Genomic DNA, 25629 nt, shown 5'->3' on the forward strand with positions numbered 1-25629 from the left:
CTAACCCTAGCATTCCTCAAGTCATCTAACCCTAGCATTTTGTAGTACTTGAGATTTTCATTTTTTCATAATTAGAATCGAAGGGTAGGATTTGATCACATTAAATGATTGATTTATCTGTTTCAATTTCGTTTTATTTACCCAAATTAAGCCACGACATCACTGTTTTTATATTATTGTAAATCTAATTATCACTTCATCTTTATGTTTTGTGGCACAAATACTGTCAAAAATAACAAAAAATCACAGGATGAGCACTATATTCGCAGAAACTTTGTTCTATCTCCCAATTCTTAACATGCCTTTAGCTCATGTTTATTTTTCAAAAGCAAATTGTATTTAAAAAGTGTACCAGAAGATATTCGAAAACATTGAAGCAAGAACAACACAAAGTAAATCTGATATTAGAGTGAACCCCTGGGCCCAACTGTATAGATATTGGCAACTCGTCCAAGTCCAGCTAACTTCTCCAAGTTCCTTAGCTTCTAAAAATCACTGAAGCATAAAGACAAAACAATTTTGTGCCTATCGCTATACTGCCCACCGGACCAAGGGCGAAGAGCACTTGGATTGCAAGGACAACTCTAGCCGAATGACAGACCTGGGATTCCTATTGCCAATGCCTTGATTCTTAATCAGGTAAAATATTCTCACAAATGGGATTTATTTCTAGTCTTTTTATTCTTTGCATTGGTAACGAAGACCAATGCCCTGATGCAGAGTCGAGGCTTCGTTGTCACGAGGTTGTGTGGAAGAACAGAAACAGCAACAACTAATGGCTCAGTAGCTGGTACAGCAAGAGGAAGCAACTCAACAAGAATAGAAAGCTGCAAGATTGGTCATTCTAGTCAAAACAAGCAGAGAAATGGGAGAGGCAAAAGGTACGATTTGTTGAATATTTAGGAACTAGAACAGGCTTTATTTTTTTCAGTTTTTTACCTCTGGAAATTTGAGGTCGACTTCTGAATCTGAAACAACATCTTTAACTGCAGCAGCCACTACATCGAAGCATTTGTTGCGATCTAACATAGCAAAGAGATTAGAATCATTTAAAGTATCTTTTGTAGTCTTCATCTGTGTCTCATCAAATCCTCTTCGGTTATACCCCACTGCAAACTAAAATGTTGGATACAATTCGTTAAGTAGCAATCATCACCATAGAAAATTGATTATTTTACAAAATTAACAAACAGTCACCAAAGATTCAGAGAGAAAAAAATAGGCAGAGAGCCCATCAAAAAACGTAAAAAGGGATGTAGCAGCAACTATCTGCATGCATTATGTTATAGTAATTATGTATCATACAGAATGATGGTGCATGAAATGAACCAAATAAGAGCTACAGAAGAATTCAAGTACTCCCACGATTTACAGCAGAATTCATGTACTCACAAACTAAAATTTATTTTCTACAGCTTCCCATTTTTCCAACACACAGCTGATTCCACTATCCCCAGGAGAGATAAGAGTGAGAGAGACTTAAATGTCAAGAAAACTAACATTTTCCTCTTAAAGGCCTAAAAAAGAATGTTTAAACATGGCATAAATCAAGAGCACTGCATGACAATTTGACAGTTCCTCTCAATCATCATATGCTTAATCAGTAGCATGGTTTATTGTCCTCCTATAAGAATGTAGCCCATACATGAATTCTTAGCTGTGCAGTAAATAAAAGATAAACTTTTACCTTAACAGGGCGGGAAAGTTTATTTTGTTTATCATTTACAAATTGAAGAACAAGCTTTGATACAGTTGCTTGAAGGTCTACCTCCTTCAAGATACAAGTAGATTGGATAGGAAAAATTCGATGACACCAGCTGCACCAAGGGAAAGTTATTTCATCCATCAGATACACGCAACCAAAGGGAATATATACACCTCATACTTCTTAAAAAAAAAAAATGCATATAAACACAGAAACTGCAGTAGACCCACCAAAACTAACAAATATATAGGCTTATACTTGCCAAGGATGCAACTTGAGAGTTATTGAATACCACTGTTGCTGTATAAAATAAATGGGCATCAAAATCAGATAATATAACAATACACAAGTTGGCATCAACATAGGTTAAAAGTCACAGGGGAAAATTTTATACTTTCCCCTTCAAAAAAAGTTGCAATACCAACCCCATTTGTAATTCCATCAATTACTCGTCTATTGAGCAAATGAGTTAGTTGGGCTAATTCTCTTAGCTTTTCTGTTAAGGATATTGCATAAAAAGTATCAATATAAGCATGAGTATATTACCAATCATATATAAAATTGATTATTTTGTCCCAAAGATTAAAATTATATAAGGGAACCAACTGAATGGATCATATTCAAACCTGAAGAACTGAAAAGCTAGAGATCACTTAAATCCTCTTTCTATAAAACCTTCTTGATTTTCTCCTTGTCATCTTTTTACCCTGTGTTAGGGCTTCCCATAAATTTCCGAAAGGACTTAAAGGAATGGGCTAATGTAATGGTTCATGAAATCAGACTTCAACTGCCAAAGAATTAGACAGCTCATAGCTACATGCAATTCTGATAGACCAAAAAAAAAACAGTAAAATAATAATGTCTTTTTTTGTTCTAATTGAAAAGGAAAAAGTAAGTAATCCAAACAGCTAGATGAGACAGTAAAATAAATCCTCCAAAAAGCTAGATCAGACAGTAAAATAAATCCTTTTTCTGTAGAGTATCAAATGAAGCTTTAGCTATTACTTAATATTCTTATGCTTCACTTTCTTTTTCTTTATTTTCTACAACAAAAGGATAGTTTTTATGAACAAGGGGATTTTATATGCTTTGATTTCACGGTGCATATAACTAAAGGCTAAAATTTCATAGATCGACTCCACAATTTGGCCCCATTATAGGTCAAGAAACATTTTGCATTTCTTAGGCGATGAATTCCCCTCATACTATAGAAAGTTTGTTTTTGATTCAATTTGACCATATAGAAGTCATTATTGTTCCAACAAAGACAAAAAATGCAAGATTGAACAACTTTAACGGCAAAAGTTCATGAAAATTGTAAGGAAAATATTCATTGAAAGCAAATGAAATAACAAAATATAATACCATTAACTTTAAAATACGAATTTTTTATAAATAAAAAAGTTTGAAGTTTAAAATTTTCATACACATGTGAACAACAAAGACCAAAATTCTTTAATGTATCAAAGTCAGTGATTCTTCAAGCACTATCTGTAAGAGGACAATTGCAAATTCACCCAATTCTTAGTTTGTAAAACAAAAACTTTTAATTTTCTCTTTACTACAAGATAAAATTAATAGTTGAATTTAATAAAATGAAAAGAAAAGAAAAAGAGATGAACAAAGCAAGAACAAGACAACTGAATGATTCCAAGAGCATACTTTAAGGAAGAAGCACAGGATGATTATGAAATTTCAAGTTTTCATTATAACTAGAAGATAACAAGTAAATCTAAATGATAACAAGAATTAAAAGGTTTAGGTCAACGCTACCAGAACTTCTATATATTAGACAAAAATACTAATTTTGCTAAACATTAAAAATAGGCCTTACTAACCCAGATGTAGAATAACAATAGAAATAACTAAACTAATTAGGAAACCCAAATGTTGAAATACCCTGCGTCACATCTTAAGTAATTTGAAATAATATACATCAATAATACACATGTACATACAATATATGCAAGCAAAAGTATCAAGCATTTTGAAAATGAAGCCTGTTTACTGCTTCCAATGGAGACATATTAAACAGGAATGTAAACTACTTACAGTGGTGACTTTAAAGTCCCAGAGTCCAAAGATTGAACAATGTTTGACACAACACCAACAACGTTATAAGAGTTTTCTCTTGGGAAGGTAAGGAGAAGCAGACCACTTCTTGTTAGCTTAACCAGAGACATATCAAAATCGTATTCTGTGTTTGTATCTACCTTTGAATGGGAGCTACAATCATCCTTTGGAAGTCCACCTACAATTGGGAAGTGTAAATTATAACTTCATAAACAAAGAATCTAATCCCTAATCAAAAGTAAAAATTTATTCTGGGACAAAAAAAATACTACCTGGATCTTCTTTAGTGCCCCCACTTTCTGCACCATTGGCAAATTCCTCACTTGCTTCATCTGTGCATGTTTTCCTTCTCTTAGCGTCACCATTAGTATCAGAGTTCTTCACACTTCCAGAGCCATCACTGTAGTAGGAAGCAATATACTACAAAAAAGTTTAAAGGACCATGAATATTAGTACATATAGGCCAACTATGAAACAAGTCCAGCAGTCCCACCCTTAAAACCAATAAGCTCGATCACCATTGCCAGTAATTGAAACCATTTTATCCAAACAAAATTAGACCAAAATTTCTCTTTGTTCTAATCCAAAAATAACCCTACTCATCACAAGAAAAAGCACATGCAATAGACAAATCCAACTTGGTAAAATTTCAGCTACAGAATTTTCAACTGGAAACCTGGATGACTGAAGTTGTAAAGATAGATATAACATGAGTAATTAAAATGCTATAAGAACGTGATAAATTTTGTTACGAAAGAAAACCTCCTACAGATTATATGAGTAGTTAGCAATTATGGAAATGAATACAGGCTAAAATCTAATAATCAACATTGGTGAATCACTAGTAAGAAAAGAAAAAGAAAAAACACTTGAAAAAAACAAACAAAGAGGAGACCTTTTGAAGAATGGTGATTGCTTCTTTGGTGGCGCTTTTTTCCCTCTCTGATTACAGAAATTGAAAATAAGAAAAGGAGGAGTGATTATAAATTAGAGGGAATGAGTAAAAGAAAAAGAGAGAGGGAAATGAAAGNAAAATTGTAAGGAAAATATTCATTGAAAGCAAATGAAATAACAAAATATAATACCATTAACTTTAAAATACGAATTTTTTATAAATAAAAAAGTTTGAAGTTTAAAATTTTCATACACATGTGAACAACAAAGACCAAAATTCTTTAATGTATCAAAGTCAGTGCTTCTTCAAGCACTATCTGTAAGAGGACAATTGCAAATTCACCCGTTTCTTAGTTTGTAAAACAAAAACTTTTAATTTTCTCTTTACTACAAGATAAAATTAATAGTTGAATTTAATAAAATGAAAAGAAAAGAAAAAGAGATGAACAAAGCAAGAACATGACAACTGAATGATTCCAAGAGCATACTTTAAGGAAGAAGCACAGGATGATTATGAAATTTCAAGTTTTCATTATAACTAGAAGATAACAAGTAAATCTAAATGATAACAAGAATTAAAAGGTTTAGGTCAACCCTACCAAAACTTCTATTTATTAGACAAAAATACTAATTTTGCTAAACATTAAAAATAGGCCTTACTAACCCAGATGTAGAATAACAATAGAAATAACTAAACTAATTAGGAAACCCAAATGTTGAAATACCCTGCGTCACATCTTAAGTAATTTGAAATAATATACATCGATAATACACATGTACGTACAATATATGCAAGCAAAAGTATCAAGCATTTTGAAAATGAAGCCTGTTTACTGCTTCCAATGGAGACATATTAAACAGGAATGTAAACTACTTACAGCGGTGACTTTAAAGTCCCAGAGTCCAAAGATTGAACAATGTTTGACACAACACCAACAATGTTATAAGAGTTTTCTCTTGGGAAGGTAAGGAGAAGCAGACCACTTCTTTTTAGCTTAACCAGAGACATATCAAAATCGTATTCTGTGTTTGTATCTACCTTTGAATGGGAGCTACAATCATCCTTTGGAAGTCCACCTACAATTGGGAAGTGTAAATTATAACTTCATAAACAAAGAATCTAATCCCTAATCAAAAGTAAAAATTTATTCTGGGACAAAAAAAATACTACCTGGATCTTCTTTAGTGCCCCCACTTTCTGCACCATTGGCAAATTCCTCACTTGCTTCATCTGTGCATGTTTTCCTTCTCTTAGCGTCACCATTAGTATCAGAGTTCTTCACACTTCCAGAGCCATCACTGTAGTAGGAAGCAATATACTACAAAAAAGTTTAAAGGACCATGAATATTAGTACATATAGGCCAACTATGAAACAAGTCCAGCAGTCCCACCCTTAAAACCAATAAGCTCGATCACCATTGCCAGTAATTGAAACCATTTTATCCAAACAAAATTAGACCAAAATTTATCTTTGTTCTAATCCAAAAATAACCCTACTCATCACAAGAAAAAGCACATGCAATAGACAAATCCAACTTGGTAAAATTTCAACTACAGAATTTTCAACTGGAAACCTGGATGACTGAAGTTGTAAAGATTGATATAACATGAGTAATTAAAATGTTATAAGAACGTGATAAATTTTGTTACGAAAGAAAACCTCCTACAGATTATATGAGTAGTTGTGGACTAGAAAATGATCAGCTCAATAGAGTTTAAGCTACATGATAATCACTACCAATTATGGAAATGAATACAGGCTAAAATATAATAATCAACATTGGTGAATCACCAGTAAGAAAAGAAAAAAAAAAAAAAAAACACTTGAAAAAAAGAAACAAAGAGGAGACCTTTTGAAGAATGGTGATGGCTTCTTTGGTGGCGCTTTTTTCCCTCTCTGATTACAGAAATTGAAAATAAGAAAAGGAGGAGTGATTATAAATTAGAGGGAATGAGTAAAAGAAAAAGAGAGAGGGAAATGAAAGAATACTGATAGTGCAGGTGATGAGGAAGCCAGAGTGAGAACGTTGAAGAATAGATGAAGGTGCGTTGTAATCAAAACGAGGTATGCTAATCACTCTTGAGTGTTGTTCCCACGGCTTCATTTCTGTCTCTGTTCCTTCTTCTCCTTTTTGAAATTCTGTTTCTTCAGCCATTGTTGTTCAAAATTCAAAGTTCAAACCTCCGAAGCCCTAGCTTCTGTGCTATATATATTCAGAATGGAAACAAATAATTGTTATTATTATTGGTATAACTGTCAAAACTTAAATCCATTTGTCATTAACTTTTATTGATATGTTAACATAGATATTTATTATATTATAATGAGAAATTTTTGAAGTGTCATTCTCTCATGAATTTTGTGTTTATGTATTTTGAAAACATTAAAAATATTTAGAAAATACAAAAAATAAAAATGCATAAGACATATTTGTCTGAAAATCATATTTAAAAACGCGAAATTTGTTTATAATTTTTTGTTCATTTTGAAGAATTCGTCTCAAATATGTCAATATTTTCTGTTCCCGTTTATAATTTAGTATTAAAATTGATATTTGTGCTGGGTTCTAACAATCATCCAAGTGTGATTTTCTCAAGGCTTTTTTAATGTACTTAGTGAATATGACAAATATTAAGGTAACCAATTAAGCACAAATACAAGTGAAAATTGAATAAAAGTAAAGAGTAAGGGATAAGAAAATCAAATGTGCCGATGTGCAGTGGTTCTTTTTTATACCTTAGCCCTGTCTTTGCTAGATATGTCTTTGCTAGTTCCATGTAGAACCAGCAATTAGTTGTGCCGTGCTTAAAAATTCAAGGTCCGTCGTGTTATGGGCCGTGCCATGCCAAGACCTACAAAAATTCATACCCTGTCTTGTAGTGTCGACCCACCAAATTTGAAGGCTCACAACACGACCTGTTATATATTGTGCCATGTCATAGACTGTGTTGTGGGTCGACTTGCGTGCTTTGAAAAAGAGATTTAATTTTAATATTTATAATTTATAATAATTTTTTATTTTTTATTAATAATTATTATGAAAATATTTTATATGTTATATTTAGTGACATTTTATATTTATATTAATTAAAAAAATATATAATCATTATTAAAATAATGAGACATTGAAATATTAATTGAATTTTAACATTTTTTATAAGTTATAATTATAAATTACAAATACAAACTTAGAAATTAGGATTAAGAATTATTATACATCTTCATATTCATTTGCTGTGTTTCCACATTTGACTTCATAATTTGAATACATTTAAAGTAATAAAATTCTAACATTTCCTAATGAAATTTTTAAAGGCTGTTTTATTTTTTATTTTTTTCGTGTCGTGCCAACCCACGTGTCTTTTTTAAGGCCCACGGCACAGCTCGCATAATCGTGAATTATGTCGTGCCGACTACCATGCAGTGTTATGGGTCGGCAAAACCCACCGTTAACTCTAGTTCTTTCATTGATTCATCAATGTTAACTCATTTCCCCGCCGCTCTTTAGAAACAACTTCAATTACTCAAACCATTCAGATAATTATTGGATCCTAATTTCTCAATAGTAATTTGTAAGTTTGGCTTATTTGGTTGTCCATGGTGGTTGGATTACCAAGGCAGATTAAAGTGTAATAGAGGTTGAAGGCATAGTGACTTAAAATATTTCTTAATAAAACCCAACACTGGGTTCGGCAGTGAAGGCCAAAGAATCTTGGGCTTTCCATTGATATGGAGATAAAAAATGTCTGCATATAGGCAGCTAGTGATTTGGGAAAAAGAATAATTACAAAATCAGTCATAGACTAATTACATGGAAACCACTCTAACTAGGAATCAACCATAGCTATACAAGAAACTAGTTAGGAAACAAAAACCTATTAGCTCGTGTACTAAATCTATCCTATTAATGAAGAGATATTCTGAGATCTTTGTGAATAAATATGAGTAAATTCCAATAAGAAGGTCCTTTCCCTTGCTCTTTTGCCATGTACTTGATATGATTTGAGTGAAGTTGTAAATAATGCAAGGATACAAATAATGTGAAAGGATCAATGGCTTACCCATGAATTGAGTTTAAAAAACTAATTCAAAAATTTACACAAGATTACCTAATTTTTGCTCCTAAATTGCTGTTAATGTCCATTTTTGTCAAGGAATCCCATGTGGCCCAAGGTGATTTCAAGGCCACTCCCCATGCCAACAAGATGTTTTCTTGACCATTTTCCAAAGGGCGGTTTACCCAAGCCATTGCAGGGGGCATTTTTTAGTAGGTTATGGTATGGTAGGATAGGGTGTCCAATAAGACTTATTAGGGCCGAGGTATTTCTTTGAATTAGAACCACTTGGGGGATTCTAATTAGGTCATTTAGTCTTAATAGGCAACGTAAGTTGATTTTAAAAGTCAAGTCCAACCTATTTCCAAAATTACAAAAAACCCCCAAAATAGCATTGTGTGTGTAATTACATATTGTCCATGCATTTAAGCTTAAAATTACACATTTTCAATTTCGGATGCTCCAGTTTTAAATTTCATAATTTCCTTAGCTGTATTCTATTTTATAAATTTTTGTTTTTTTACTAGGAATTTACTACTTTAGCCTTCCAAGTTCCGACTTTATTTTAATTCTTTTCAAAAAGACGTCTTAAATCCTTTCAAGATATTTTCTTACTGTTTTAGAGTTAAAAATTCAACTGAATTATTTTCTTATTGTTATTCATTCTTAAAATTACTAAAAAGCCCTTTTAAAAGACTTTATTTGTTATAAAATTATAGTTTTAATTAATTTCACTTATTTTAATATTTTACTAAAACCTAAGATAAATACTACATCATTTATCTTATGATTTAATAATTTATCAATTTATTTTAAAGTAAATCCCATTTCTATTTAATTTTTATTTTATAAAAATATGATTTATCTCATAAACAACTATTATTTTATCTTATTATTTATTTTATTTTATATTTATACTAAGGTGAGATAATTATTTTAGTATTTTACAACAATTATCTCCTCCTAATAGTTATTTTCAAATCTTTTTCCTAATGACCCTAGACTTTACTAAGAGTGTGTTTGATTTGGGAGAATGTCACATAACTCCAGTAATGTCATCTTATATTACTGATATTATCATGTTTAACTGTTAAGTAATATAAAATTTAAATAATCCTTTAAAGTCAATAGTAATTATTGCTTTAGTGTATCCCCTTTGGTTTTGGCTTCAAATCAGTGTGCTTTAATTATTTTAAACTTTTTGAGACTTATTGGAATTTCTCGACTCCCACACCAAAATCTATTTCCAAAACTTGTTCTTGGTTTCCTTTAACTGATATTAGCTATGCATGTCTACAACGAAACTCTTCTTCGAGTTATCCTCTGAAAGATGGTCATGGGCTAAGTCGTTGAATCACTAACAATTCGTGGTTGAGAATTAAAGAAAGAAGACAACATAATTCCCTTAATTTATATTTTGATTATTTTTAATTCAATTTATTTGTTGTAATTTCTTTATTTACTTTAATTCCAAAACACCACCAACAATTGCTAAGTCGATTTTCATACAATTTGAGCAAATATAAAAAAAAAACAAGTTGAACAATCAATTGCACAAATTAAAAAGTAAGGATAAAGAAATGAAACACTTAGTGTATAATGGTTCGGCAAACCCGACTATTTCTGCCCCTTTTAAGAATCCCCCTTCAAGATTTTCTACTATCACATTTGGTCTTCAACCAAGATTAAGATTTTCTTTATAAAAGTTGGCTTCCAATGTGCAACTAAACCATTACACAAGTGTCATATCCAACACTTCAACCTAATTGACTTTACGGTGTCAATTAAACCTCTCTCAATATAAGAGAACTCACCTATGATCTCTAGAATCCCAACCATCCCAAAGAGTGATATGACACTCTTTACAACACAATAAATAATGGATTTAAAAAAAAAAAAAAAAATGAAACTCTCTTTGAAGAGTGGATAAACAAGTTTTGGCTCACACATCCTAACCTACAAAATTTACAATTGAAACTGTAGCAATAGGTTTAGTTTAGAGTGACAAGATTCGCAAATGAAAACTCTAAATGATTTGAACACTATTGATAAAAATATTTGCAAGTTCTAGAGTGACAAAAGTTCATACAAAATGAGTTTAGTTGTAGTTTATGTAGAAAGGCTAATAAAACTAGCCATTATGCTTAAAAACACATTTTCAAATCCCAGAATTCGGTCAACAGCTTTTGAATTTGCTTGACCGCTTTTGAATCTGGTAAATCGAATAAGGTGAAATTGCAAACTTTCAAACCTTGGAAAAATATCAACCCATTTAACTTTAAACTATGACATTTTGGCCCAAAATTAAAGGGTTTTTATTGGTAAACCCCCATAGTTTTCACAAAATCATACAAAACACCCAGTCACCCACTAGTATCCAAAATAGGAGGTAAACCCTTATTTCGTTGAACATCGTTAATAATTATCTGTTAAAAAAGTAAATGATGTTTTTACTCTTCTAACCCATAAAACCTCTTCATTTTACCCATCTAACTCTAAAATATGACAAATTAACCCAAACCTCTAAATATCCAATAATCAACAATGCCACAAGAGTAGCAAGAGGCCAGATCAAGCATACTTTCCCTCATCAATGATGACACAAGGCTATATTAGGCCTCAATGCCTACCTCACTAGTAGAACAAGGCTAGATTAGGCCACATTAAACGCCTCTTTGGCAGCACTAGGCCAATGAAGTCTCGTATGCCGTAAACAAAGTGGCTCAAGGCCAAGTTAGGCCTTGTCTAGTAGTAAGAAAGCGATGCAATGTCGAATTAGGCCTCGCCAGTCATCAAAAAAGTAGCACGAGGTAGATCTAGCCTCATTGGCCGTTGACAAAGCGGTGTGAGGGGCTAGATCAAGCCTAGTGCCCTTTCATCGTCGTCTTGGGAGCCTAGATTAGGCCTCACGTCCCTTCATCAGTGTCGTGGGAGGTCAAATCAGGCTCCTGCCACTTCGTCGACAACTTGTGAGGCTAGATCTAGGGGTGTAAACGAGTCAAGCCTAAACAAACTTGGAGCTAATTGAGCTCAGCTCGATTGCTACAATGTCGAGCTCGAGTTCGAGCTCAAGCTTGGTGAACTTGAAAAATTGAACTCGAGCTTGAACTCGACATTAAAAAACTCGACTAATCGGACCTCACAAAAATAAACTTTCTAGTTCTCTTTTATTTTCTTATTTTATCAACTGCAAAGGGGAAAGGTATAGACATTAAGAAGGCAAGCAAAATGATGAATATTTGGAAATGCCCACTAGGTGAAATTGATGCCATTGCACCATCATAGGTAACCATTATTGCAAGTATGGCAAAATAAACTCCCAAAACATATGATAATTGTTGGTGAGTATCATGATGGTCATCAAGGACATGAAAAACCATGCACTATTAAAAAAAACAAGGACCAATTGAAAGTAAAGGTACTTCAAGAAGCTAAATTTGCTTAACCTTTTTTATCATCTTCATCACTAAGCCCACTTGGAGGATTTAGTATGGTAGATCTGGCCATCAGCATGGCCTCCATCATCCATGGCAGCAATGAGGGGAAAGAAAATAAAAAAGAAAGGAAGGAAGAGGAGAAAAAAGAAAAAGAAACAAAGGAAGAGGAAAAGTGGAGAAAGATGAAAAAAGAAAAGAAGAATAAGAAAAGAAGAGACGGAATGAAGAAGAGGGGGTAAAAGTTCAAACCGTAAAAGAGAGAAAGAAGAGATAAAGGGGAAACATAATTTATAATATGTCAAGCTTGGCTCGGCTTGCGAGCTTGTGGAGCCAAGTTCTGGCTTGTTTAAACTTGGCTCGATACTATAGTCGAGCTGCTCGAGATTGAGCTCGACTCGACTCGATTTTTTGTCGAACCGAGCTCAAGCTTTTGCAGAACTGGGATCGAGTTGCTCGCGAGTGGCTCGGTTCAACTGACACTCCTACCTAGATCTTGCCTTGCATTCTAGTGGTAGTTGTTGAGTGATGGGGGGAAAGAAGAAGAGAAAAATAAGTTGGGTTAGAAAGAGACAAGAAAACAGATTAGGGATAGAATTTTAGAAAAAAAAAAAAAATTAGGGTTCATCAGAAATAAAAAGTCTGAGATACCTTTCTTAAAAGTTGAAAATTAGAACTATGACGTAATGTCTGTTAACTTTGACATGGAAAAGTAATAGAATGTGGGTTGGCCTCGTATTTCCAATACTAGTGGGTGCTTTCAACCATTTTTGGAAAACTATGGAGGTTTTTTGATAAAAACTCAAAATTAAAATCTTAAAATCAGGGGCACAATCTGGACGAACAAATGGGTTAAACTATAGAGTAACAAAACTTTGACAAACTATTTTAACCCATATGTTTGAAAAATGACATTTTTGCCCAAATCTGTAAAACCTAGAACAAGGTTTTTGAGAGCTTTCATAAGTTAACATCAACTCTAATTATGCTTATGATTTACAATTGAACTATATGCCCCTAAGCATGTTTGCTAATGGCTCTTGCTTATGCGTGTATTTAGATGGCAAGAAAGTTTCCTAAGACATTGAAAAATATAAAAATCACATGGAAATCACACAAATTGAGCACAAAAATCGCATCGATTGTGCACCATAATAGCATGAATTGTGTACAATTAATTATTCTTCATCATTTTGTTTATTCTATTATTACTACCCACATTATTTATCATGCATGATTCAGAGTCAAAAGTTAATTATGTTTGCTCATAATTAGTAATTAAGTAAAATGTTGTTAGAGTAGGTGCTTTAGAGCCAATCATATTTTGTAGTTGACTCTATGTATATACGTTTATTCATTAATGAAAGGCAAATTTTCTATATCATATAACTCATATTATTTGTGTTATGATATATGTCCTTAGAATGGTAAAACTGTGACGAGAGAATCAAGTGTTTTAAATCTTGATTGTAAGGACCCTGAGTATATATGGTGGTCATTCTAGAAATATTCGTAGTCTCAGTATTATTATGATCAAGGGCACAGACAATACGGTAAAACTATCATCGTGTTGAACAATCCTACTAAGAGGTAGTGACAGATCTCACATGTCAAGGTTGTTTGGTGACAACCTGATGCAACACATGGGTGCTTGTTGTAAGCAAGTTCATTGGATTGGCCCACCAGAGGATTCCATGTATATGACAACCCCATTGTCTATGGAATAAATCCTCTAATGGATGGTGGTGCATGTGATCCTTAGACTTGAGATCATCGGAGCGCCTTGTATACCTATTGGTATAATTTGACACTAGCCCAATGTAGTCATTTTTCTTAAGGCTATCAAAATGGTAGTGATTGGCTACATCGAGAAGTATATTGAGACTATAGTGGATCAATAAAGAATTCATTACTCTTGATTATGGGAGTTGTTATCTCACCCCGCAGTTTGGTTAATAAGCAACGACTCCAAATTTGTGGCCACGATGGAATTGATTTGTCCCTCAAATCCAATTATAATTCAGTCGTTTGTTTGATAACCAAACACCAACATATCAAGGATTAAATATGAGGATGACACTATTTTTATGCCTCGGCCTTGATGGATAACATATGATGAAAGGATTGTTAAGAATTAATCAAACAAATATGTAGCGGAAAAAAAAAAAAAAAAATTACCAATTAAAACCTAAAGCCCAAAATCCTTATAAGAGATTTAACGTTGTTTACATGCTTAAGAACAATAAAACCCATTCAAGGTTTCGATTTCTCACCCACGTTGTTGTTGGCTTCTTCAATTGATTGTTGAAAATGCTCCCACTTCAAGGATAGAAGTGAACCAACGGAAATCCACACAAATGCAAGACTCCACACATAATCAATTTGCTATAGTGATTTATGTAGTTTGAAGAAGAAAAGAGTTAAGAAAATTTTTAGAGAAAATTCTTCTCTCAACCTTTATCTTGGGTGGCAATTCAAGGGTTATGGGAGATCTAGGGAAAAGTGCCTTTTTATAGGCCAACCCTAATCTCCCCTTTTAGGACATATTACTAATATACCCCTATCTAATTAAATAACTAGATATAATGATTTCCGAAGAAATTAATTAACCAGGTATTAAGCAATTATCATTTTATTCATTCAATAATAATTATTCAATATTTACAACATATATACACCAATATATATATTTAAATAATGACATTTTATATATTTAGAATATACATACGACAATATATATATTTAAATAAATATTCAATCTTACAAATTAAATCCAATATGCGATTGGATCCAGGAAACAACCTTTCCAACAAATTTAATTTCTCCATAAGATTTAACAAAATAACCCTTCGTTTGTAAATGACGAAAATACCCCCCACTCGTTATTTTCTTTAAATTGTCTTTTAAGTGTGTGACCCGTAGGCTCTTCATCATATCAGTAGTAAGTAATATAGCGATCAACACCCTATTAATTGTCTTATTAGACACAGACCAAAATTGGCCTCTAGCAAGGCATCATGGCCACTCGACAGATTAAGATTCAGCGTATTTGCTACCTATCAACAGTATGGTTATCGTGCAATCAAATCTTTTCATCATCTATTATCTCATCAAGGTTTGAAACACATAAATAATGTCAACTTCAAGTATGAACCACCTTGATATATTTAGATTCGGTCATCGGACCAATCGACCAACCAAGCAACAACTTGATTCCACTATGGCCATAGATTTAAGGTTGTTGTCTATTATCGAATATCTCACTGAGATAATTTCTCCTATACCTAGGAGTGACGAATCCTTTGTCGATCCACCATAGCTATAGTGTACTTCTCAATGCAACCAATCACCACCATACTGATAGCCCTGAACATGATTACGTTAGGCTAGTGTCAAACTACACCAATGTTTATGCACGACACTATGGTGATCTCAAGTCTAAGGACCACATGCACCACCATCCATTAAAGGATGTATTCCATATACATTGGGGTTACCATCTATATATAATCCTCTGTATGGTCCATTCTGGTGAACTCATGAATAACAAGCATCCATGCATCGCACTAGTTGTCACCAAACAACCTTGATAGGCAAGATCTGTTACTACGCTATGATAGCCTTACCGTATTATCTGTGCCCTAAGTCAGGATAATATTGGGGCTATGGACGTTTCTAGAATGACCACCATAAGTGATCATAAGGATGTCACAATTTAGACTTATCACTGCTTGATTCCCTCATCACGGTTCAACCACTTTAAGGACATATATTAACACATACTTATAGAATATGATTTACATAATATAAATGTGCATTTTATTAATAGAATAACATGATCCATAGAGTTGATATACAACAATATGATTAGCTCTAGGACACATACTCTAACAAGAATTTGATTGCTCGATAACTATATACTATTGACATGTAACAACTTTTGCTAAATCTTTGTCTGTTGGGTGGCAATAATGCCTTGTTAGAGGCCAACCTTTGTATATGTATAGAGAGATGATTGATTGGTGCTCAATCATGATTCTATTCACTGCCAACATGATAGGGGCCTATGGGGTCACACACATAAGAAGGTTGAATGCCAAAGATTTAATGCTTTAGGGGTTTATGGAGTGGACTGTAATGTTTCTAGAATTATGTTGTTGCATAATTTTGGGGATTGGTGATGATAATTCTGATCTCTTTAATAAACCAAGACAAGAAGGCATTTAAAGGTTTTTCAGTTAAAAGGGCATTTTGGTTTTTTGATAAAATGGGTATTTAGATAATTTTGTTGTGTAATTGAGTGAATTTAAAATTCACTTAATTATGGGGTTGTTGCCTATGTTTATTCTTTCATGGAATGGGATTAGCAAAATTACAAATATTAAAATTAAATAAAATACCCACTAAATCTATTCCACTTTGGATTACCATAAAACCTATTCTACTTTGGAATAGTGTTATACATATTCCCATATGGATTAGGGTTAAGTTAAGTGTGCATATAAAAGCACACTTACTGTAGAATAAAAATGCGTAATCTTGAGAAGTGGTGTTGTTCTTAAAATAGAAAATCAAAACCCACAGCTGCACCTTTCACTCAAATTGTAAACCGTAAACATTATTCAATCTAGTAGTTGAATTTGTTCTTGACTAATTTGGGTGCCTTCGTGTGGATACCGTGAGTTTGATTCGACTCTTGAATAGGTTTCCAGAACAATCGAATCAAAGAGAAGGAGCCGTCAACAAAGGTATAAACTAAACCTTGTATGGTTTTCTTTTAAACATAAACACATATAATCAACTCTCTGATCGTGGGTTTTCGAGGAATTATTAAAAAAAAAAAAACATTTCTTCCGCTGTGTTTTAACGATAATTCCTTATAGTGGTATTAGACCTTAGGGTTTTTGATTATATGTGTTTAGTTAATTGAATGGAAACATGTATTTGTTTGTTAGAATTGCATGTTTTAAGGTTTATATGGATTAAATTAATTTGATTGATTAATTGAATGATTGATTGATTTTAAGATTTGTTGGTTGAATTATTTGGTTTAAGGAAATTGAAGTTTTGATGAGTTAAAATTCTTAGCCATGTGTTGCCGCACACGGCCAAATCCCATGGTTGTGTGTTGCTGCACACAGCTACAAGTCGTGCGTGCTACTTGTAGTAGCAAATAGCAGCCTATGCATTGTTGCGCGTAGGTAGCTGATTGTTGCCTGCGTTAAGCAGCAGGTTGCATTGATGCCTGCTGCCCAATGCAGCAACGAGCAAATACTCAAGTGTAATTGCACGTAAACTGCCTACCCGCTACTCGTGGCAATAGTGAGCAAGTGCTTGCACATTGTTGGGTGCAAGCTACTTGCTAGCTGTTCATGGTAGCATCAAGCAGGTGCTCGTGCGTAGTTGTGTGTGAGCTGCCTGCTCATAGCTCATAGCAGTAGTTGTTGCTTGCAGCAGAAAGTGGGAAGACTTATTTGCGCATTGTCGCGCACAGGCAAGTTGTGGCTAGCCTCGCAGGCACTTGTCCGATTGCTCCAGCAAGCAAAGGCAAGGTTGTCTGCATGCTTACACCCGTAGGCAAGTCCGCAAGTAGGCAATTCGTGAAGTTGTTTCGTGGTTGAGTGAGAGTTGCCTTAATTATTTCATGAAGGCAATGACCATTTTGCTCTTATTCACGAGCTTGCAAATAGTCCTTGTGTTGGTGCACATGGGCTTGACGTTTGTGCATTGTTGTGCACAAACTAATGAAATTATAGCATACATGTTGTCGCATGTTTGGGGTTAACTTGCAATTTCTAGAACTTTTGGACCAATAATAATTCTAAAAATTTCAAAGGGGTAAAAGTAATTTTACTAAAGTTATTAAAAATTGATTTTTTTGAATGTTTGCTATTTCTTGATGTATGACTATGGATGGTGTCTAGTAAATGAGCCTTTTAACCTATGGATGTATTTTAATCTTTTAGGTATGTATGATTGTAAATTATAATTTAATTAAAATAGGGCCTGTGTGCCCTACATTTCTCTTTACTTCTTGATGTGAGTTCTCTTCTCATCACACTCCCCTCAAATGTAACTCGAGGTTTCTAAATTTATTGATATAAAATTAGTGTAGGTTTTAATTTTACCGTAAATTTGAGAGATATAATTTGTAATGTACTTGAAAATGGAACAAGGGAGCTGCAGTCATACTAGAAGACTCAAGAAGTTTTAATAAAGGACCTGTAGGTTGACTTAATGATCCCTCTAGGCTTAAGGAAACAGATTTTAGCTAGGCCATGTACTGGCAAGTTTATTTTAATAGTATGCATGCTAGGTTTAAGGGGTTTTGAAGAGGAGAGGTTGGAGGTTGAAAGGGTAGTGGAAGATTAGATTTTGGCGCCTGAATAAAGTGGAATCGGCACAAAAATAGCAAAACCCAAACTTGGGATGACCAACGAATGATGGGGTAAAAGATGCGAGGATCAAGGTGATTTTGGTCAAGGGAGGACGGGGAATCTGGTGATGGTCATGGTCATGGTCATAGTCATGGTCATGGGGGAGGCCAACCATGTCGAATTTTGGCCAAATCGACTGTAGACGGTGATTCAAACGCTGGTTTAGAGTTTTTATGTATTTGTTGGTTTTTGAATGGAATTAATGATTGGAGGTTGATTGGGATTGTTTTAGAAGTGTTTGGTATTGTTTTTTCTGGGTTTTTGGATCGATTCCAGCATTGAAGATTGGAGATTTTAAAGTTAGCACTTCAATTGTTCGACAAAGGGCTTGACCCAACTATCGCGGACCTCACTTGCCCAGCTGATGCCTTCAAGCCTCTTGCCATCGATCTCACCTGCCAGTCGGCCATCAAACCGCACGACAACATCGTGTGCCATCCACTATTCATGATTGTGTGTGTTTGGTTGAGAGATTGTTGGATTTTGCAGAGTTCTGTTTGTTTTAATTGTTGATTGGAATTGATTGAATAGTGGGTTGATTGATTAAAAAAAAATTAGACTAGATAGAGGTGTTATTGATGGTGGTGGTGGAGCAGGAGGATAAAAAGGTGGAGTTGGTGGTGGGTCATGATGGAGGCTAAGAAGAGAAGAGAAGAAGAAGAGAGATGGGAATTTTCGTCCTCACAATGAACATCACTATATTTAATGGAAATTATTAATGAAATATAACGTTTGGGTAGTAAATTTGTATTTTGAAACTTTTTGTGGGGCAAAGTGTCATTAGGCCATTATTTGGACGGAAAATAGTCGTTTACTCTTTTTAAAATTAACAAATGAGGAATATGAGAAATTGTTTTCTGCTTGGTGTAACCTGTCCATTGAACATGGCATGCTTCTAAGGAGCTACTTTCATTAATTTGCAGCCAAACTATATGAAGATCAACTAAACCAAACAATATCTTCTCCCTTGTGAAGATATTGCTTCTATTGGGACAAATTAGAACTATAAGCAGTGTTCTAGACTTGCTCCCATTAGCATGTTAAGGTATTTATTCAATGAGTCTTACAAGAACATAGAAATCAATAATTTGACTATGCTTTACCAGAGTTTTTGTTAATTTGTATATTTCTACTAGGCAATTTATAGAAGAAGAACCATGTTACTTTGGTGGAAGGTTTATTCACATGAAGGTATTGTAACAACTCCATTCTACTCATATTCTTTTAAAATATACATAGTAAAAATACATGTAAGATAGCATAAAAAGTTGGGCCCAAATTTTTCTTTTATTAAACATATAAGTTCTTTATACAAAACTCGTATCTTGTACAAAACTGTCAAAAATAAGGTGGACAGTGTAGCCATTTCTCCTCGCGTGCCGACGTCCATCCGACTGTGTCCTCACCTAAGTCCTGCAAAAGCATGGGGAACAACGGGGTGAGCACAAAACAATGCTCAATAAGTAAATTCTCTACTTATCTATCCCCATAACTCTTTCTAATTCTTTCCTTACAATTCTCATTTACTATCTCTTTTATACTTCTCTCTATTTTCTCTTTCTAATAACTCTTTGCTACTAACTCTCTTTTGTAAGTCACGACCTCATCTTACCGGAGGCACGGCCAAGACTCGCTCCCACTGTCCGTGACTTCTACTCATTCTAGCCGATCAGACTCGGTTATGCATGGATTCGGAACCTTTGGCCATGTGAGTGTATAACTCTCTCTCGGGTACGCTCGGGTATAGCCCTCATCCGCATGCACTCTCACGGGCTACACCACTTCTCTCTCTTATACTCATGCCGCTCTCTCAATGCGGCGTACATGCGGGAATACTCAACCCTTACTCACAGGTTCCCCATCGCACAACCTACTCTATTCTCTTGATTAGCACTACTTTCTCTTTGTTCTCTAGTGCTCATTCTCTCTTTCTCTTTACTCTTAGAGTAGCTTATACTCAATTTATCTACTCCTTCTCTACTCTCTTTCTCTAATGCATAATTAATACATATGGATGACTCATGCTCAAAAATGCACTCATGAAATGCAATTATGCCATGTAGCAAAAATTAAGGCTTTCTACTCTTATTCATGCTTCTCTTGAGCATTTCATCATACAACTCATGTGCATATAAACTCTACTTTAGCAATAACTTTTCTCTTCTTTTTAATCATCCAAAATGGGAGAAAAACTCCCTCATACACCCTAATTCCCTGTCAAAGGAAAACACTTCTATAAAGTTTACTCAAAACTTCCTTCAACTTCAATCAAAACTCACTCAACATCATAAAATCTTAACACTTCTCATAAAGGAAATACACCAAACAAACTCAACATGAAAACTTATCTCAATTCAATTCATCAACAAGTAGACATATCTCTCTACTCAATTTCTCTATAAACATCATATGTACATACATAAAGAAATCTCTACTCAAAGACTTTCTCAAATCTCAACTTGGTTGGATTTACTTACCTTGTGAGGGAATAGCCTCTCTAACCCTTCTCCTTTCCTTTGGTAGCTTGATTTCTCTCTACAATTATAAATAACAACCATAACATAAGACTTTAACCAAAACATAATAAAACTCTCATCTAAAGCAAGAATCCTTACCTTAGGATGCTTTAGATAAAAAACTCTACTAAAAACTACTCAAAAAGTCCTTAGAAATCCTTGGAAAGTGAAGGAAATTTGAGAGGAAAAAGAGAATGGAAGAAGCGGTGGAAATGGTTGAAATGAAGGGTTCTCTACACTTAACCCTTTTTAGCTCAACTTATACACAAGCATTCCCATTTTGCCTTTACTCTTTCTTGGAAATTCCATCCATATCTTTTGATTCCTTACAATCACACCCCCATACTAACATATTCTCCATGAAATTTCCTTACATTTTACTTCCCACTTTTCCTGCTAATTAGGGGTAGAATGGTCAAATTGTTCGTAGGGAAAAAAATATCTAAAACTTAATACATTTTTCAGCCAACCCGTCGCCGCGGCGAAACACTCCAGCAGCTACTCCATGGGCTGCAACACCTCTTCGCCGCGGCGAAGCCTGTGACACAAAATTTCGCCAAGTCTTCATCATTTTCAGGGCAATTACTCAACCAAACCAATACATCCGTTCAACCAAGGGCCAACCAAACAAAAATAACAACATATAAACTTAATTGAAGCTGAATCAATGAACATTTAAACAATACAGCGAATCTTATCTACGTAAATCAGTTGGGGCATTACAGGTATTGTAAGTGATTGATCTTGATAAGGCAGCAAAAAAATTAAAATAAAAAAGAAAATCAATCACTTTTTCTATACCAAGATCCAGGTATAGATTAAACTGTTTGCATGCTAATAAACAGAAAAATATGTATAATGTAAATCAAAACCAATAATCCATACAAGGATTAGGAATACATTTCCAACGTGTGGAGGCTCCTTCAATACTTTGATTTCGCTTGCTGATTCAAGAAGAGAATCGTATGAACGTCGTCCACATAAAGATAATCCGTAGAATCTACTATTGTTTTGCTAGAACTAATAGAAGGCTTTAAGAGTCAAGTGAATCAAAAGAAAAATCTTTGATTCACATACACTTTGAAACATGGTTATTAGTATCCTACGATACGATTCGATACGGGTCACCAAAGATATGTATCAGAGAGTGTATCTTAAACCTTTCAATATAAGGATATGTATCCTACGATACGATACATATCCTTAAAAATATCGATACAAATCTATACGACTTTATTAATTTGGGCCAAAGGCCTAAAAAAAATTCGGGTCGAATCCAGGTCACCAAACCCAGTTCACTAAAACCTACCCACATTTACCCATTTTGTATTGAGAAAGTGAAGAGGAACATGTGTTGCCCATTTTGCATAATAATAATAATATAAGTAGAGATATAGATATTGACATTGATCTTGGAAATGATATAAATGGTTGAGAGGAAATGATATAGATTCTTAATTTTGTGATTAATTTTGATTTCGTGATACCATAACTTAAAACCAATAATACCATGAAATCTTTAATTAATCTTTGGAATGATATTAATTTTTTTAAAAAAAATTATTTTTTTTTTTTTGAAAAAGGTATATCCTACGATATAATACGATATGCGATACACGATTCAAAAAATTAGATTTTCGATACACGATACAATACGCGATTTAACAACCATGCTTTGAAAAATGTGAGAGAGAAGAAAAGGGTGGTTGGGGTTTTTCTTTTCAATGAATGAATGAATTGTTATATTATGTTTTAATTAAGTTTCACTTGTATAGTGTCACTTAATTAAAACCCTAATCACAATAGGAATAGCCATTGACTTTTAAGTTAATCCATCCTTGCAACCAAACACACCCTTTATGGTATTTTAATTTTAATTGATTATTAATATAATTAAAATCAATTAACATATAATAATAATAATAATAATAATAATAATAATATATTAACATTTAATTATTAATAATAATCCATTTAAATATATGCGCACATATATTTAAATATGGTCTCACTAATTTTAATTTTAATATTAAAATTAAATACAAACAACAACCTCAACAAATTTAATTGCACTGTGAGATTACCAAAATACCATTTCGTCCTAAAAGACGAAAATACCCCTTTCACAAAAATGATTCTTAAATTATCTTCTAAGTGTGTGACTCATAGACTCCTTATTATATCGGCAGTGAGACTCATAGACTCCTTATTATATCGGCAGTGAGTAGTATCGCGATTAACACTAATTAATCGTCTCACTACTCATAGACCAAGATTGGCCTGTAGCAAGGCATCATGGCCACTCGATAGATTCAGATTCAGCGAAATAGCTACCTATCAACGATATAGTTACCGTGCAATCAAATCCTTTCATCATCTGTTATCTCATCGAGACTAAGGTACAGAAATAGTGTCAACCTCAGTTATCCTCAATATCTATGTATTCAGTTACTGGACCAATGACCGGAATAATAAATTGGATTGAGCAATAACTCAATCCCACTGTGGTCACAGCTTTAGTGTCATTGCCATTAACTGAATTGTGCCATGAGATAACTTCTCTCATACCCAGGAATGATGAATCCTTTGTCGATCCACCATAGTCTTGATACACTCCTTGATGCAGCCAATCACTTTCGTATTGACAGCTCTGAATAGAACTACATTGGGCTAGTGTCAAACTACACCAATCGGTGCACAAGGCGCTCTAGTGATCTCAAGTCTAAGGATCACATGCACCACCATTCGTTACAGGATTTATTCCATAGACACTGGGGTTACCATCTATATGGAATCCTCTAGTGGGTCTGTCCAGTGAACTTGCCTCCAACAAGCACCCATGCATTGCACCAGGTTGTCGGCAAACAACTTTGACAAGTGAGATCAATCAATGCCTTTCAATAGGGTCATTCAACTCTGTGATAACCTTACCGTATTATCTGTGTCCTTGATCAGAATAATACTGGGGCTATGAACATTTCTAGAATGGCCACCATATGTGATCATAGGGTTCTCACTATCAAGATTTGAAACACTTGATACCCTCGTCACGGTTCTACCATCCTAAAGGCATATATCATTACATATAACTATGATTTACACGATATAGAAGGATATGCATTTTTATTGATGAATAAACATTTATTACAGAGTCAAAACTCACAATAATAGATTGGCTCCAAGGCACCAACTCTAACAGGCATGAGATATATTCTTCTCCGATCCTTGAAAACAATGAAAATCAAGATCATTAAACCAATTACAAAAGAAACTAATTACATTGCTAGTGATCCTTAGCCTATTCCAGAACCCATATTGCTCTATACCCCCTATTGGTCACAAACTGATAAGCACCCTATAATGCCCGATAATAACCCATTTTTTGCTAATATGGTCCCAAAGAAATTTCAAAATTGTGATGAGGGTTATTTTTTGAAACATTTTTCAATCTAGGCTATTATCAAATCAGGCCCCAAATTTGAGATATTTAATATAATTTTCTTAATATTAAATAACATGTTTGGGGGTGTCAATTGAAAAATAACCTATTTAAAAAGGTGTCTCAAGAAATAGCCTTACAACAAAATTTATTACCCATTAGGACCAAAATAACCTTCATATATAAATCTATTATCATCAACTTATTTCCTTAAACTCTTTTTCTTCAAACCTTCCACATTCCCTCCTTCACATCCCACAATTGTTAGTGAGGTTTTGATTTTTAGTTTGTAAGAAAGAAGATAATTTGTGAGATTATCATTTGTCATCATGAGGATTCAAGGTTTGTTTCATTTTGAATCGTCATCACGAAGACGATAATGTAGAGTCGCGTTGACAAACAAGTATGTTGTCATTTGTTACAACCCAAGGTCCCACTTGTCAAATATTGTTGCTTTGGACACGTAGCTCTCAAGGTTTTGCCTTTAGGCTTTTCAACCCAAAATGCGTCTAACGAGTTAAGGGACAACCAAGGTTATATAACTTAGCCTAGGCTCTCTCATTAATGATCTGAACTCGTTAGTCAAATTTGAGTTTTTCTCCAACTCAATCGTGTAATTGGCACTATATAATCCCAATTGTAATTTGTTCTTAGGGATGAAAATTAGGTCACAAAAAGACAACTGCAAACTTTTTGTAAATCGAATTACTATTTCAACGCATTCAATAACATAACAATGGATGTAAGCCTTACATTACGAGCAGCCAAACCACTTAAAAATGTCTTTTTGTTCTTTTGCATTTTATATTAATCCTTGCACAATAAACATCGTATTGTTTCATTACTGATCCATCGGGATCACACACACATCGTACGTGGTTCTAACACTACCAATCACGTATCTCTGGTTGGTGCACGTTTATGTATCAACAGATTGTTTACTTTGGGAGTAAGTAAAATCATTTGGATATATTTTCATATTTGCCCTTGGGAAATTCAGACACTACAAGAGTAAGAGTGATGAGAAATGGAGAAGTGTGAAGGGTGTGTTCTTTTATGAATTTTGTGTATCCG

At 33.9% G+C, this 25629-nt stretch overlaps 1 protein-coding gene across 1 annotated transcript; it reads right to left on the reverse strand.

Annotated features, from left to right (window-relative positions):
- Positions 1-250: 250 nt before the first annotated feature.
- LOC116129804 lies at positions 251-6878 on the reverse strand. Its single transcript, XM_031415533.1, has 11 exons — positions 6664-6878; positions 6524-6570; positions 5844-5991; positions 5551-5749; positions 5337-5398; positions 4674-4720; positions 4051-4198; positions 3758-3956; positions 1688-1817; positions 940-1116; positions 251-827 (listed from the first exon to the last, which is right to left on the reverse strand). The coding sequence occupies exons 1-11, from the start codon at positions 6827-6829 to the stop codon at positions 651-653; spliced, it is 1500 nt and encodes a 499-aa protein (XP_031271393.1). The 5' UTR covers positions 6830-6878; the 3' UTR covers positions 251-650.
- Positions 6879-25629: the final 18751 nt, after the last annotated feature.

Source organism: Pistacia vera, unplaced genomic scaffold (assembly GCF_008641045.1).
Source record: "Pistacia vera cultivar Batoury unplaced genomic scaffold, PisVer_v2 Contig214, whole genome shotgun sequence".
In the NCBI taxonomy this organism is placed as follows: domain Eukaryota; kingdom Viridiplantae; phylum Streptophyta; class Magnoliopsida; order Sapindales; family Anacardiaceae; genus Pistacia; species Pistacia vera.

Coding starts and splice junctions, on each gene's coding strand:
- LOC116129804 (XM_031415533.1), bottom strand. CDS start 6,829: ATGGCTGAAGAAACAGAATTTCAAAAAGGAGAAGAAGGAACAGAGACA. Junction 5,750..5,843: donor GGGCACTAAAGAAGATCCAG/GTAGTATTTTTT, acceptor TCCCAATTGTAG/GTGGACTTCCAAAGGATGAT. Junction 5,399..5,550: donor GGGACTTTAAAGTCACCGCT/GTAAGTAGTTTA, acceptor GATGTGACGCAG/GGTATTTCAACATTTGGGTT.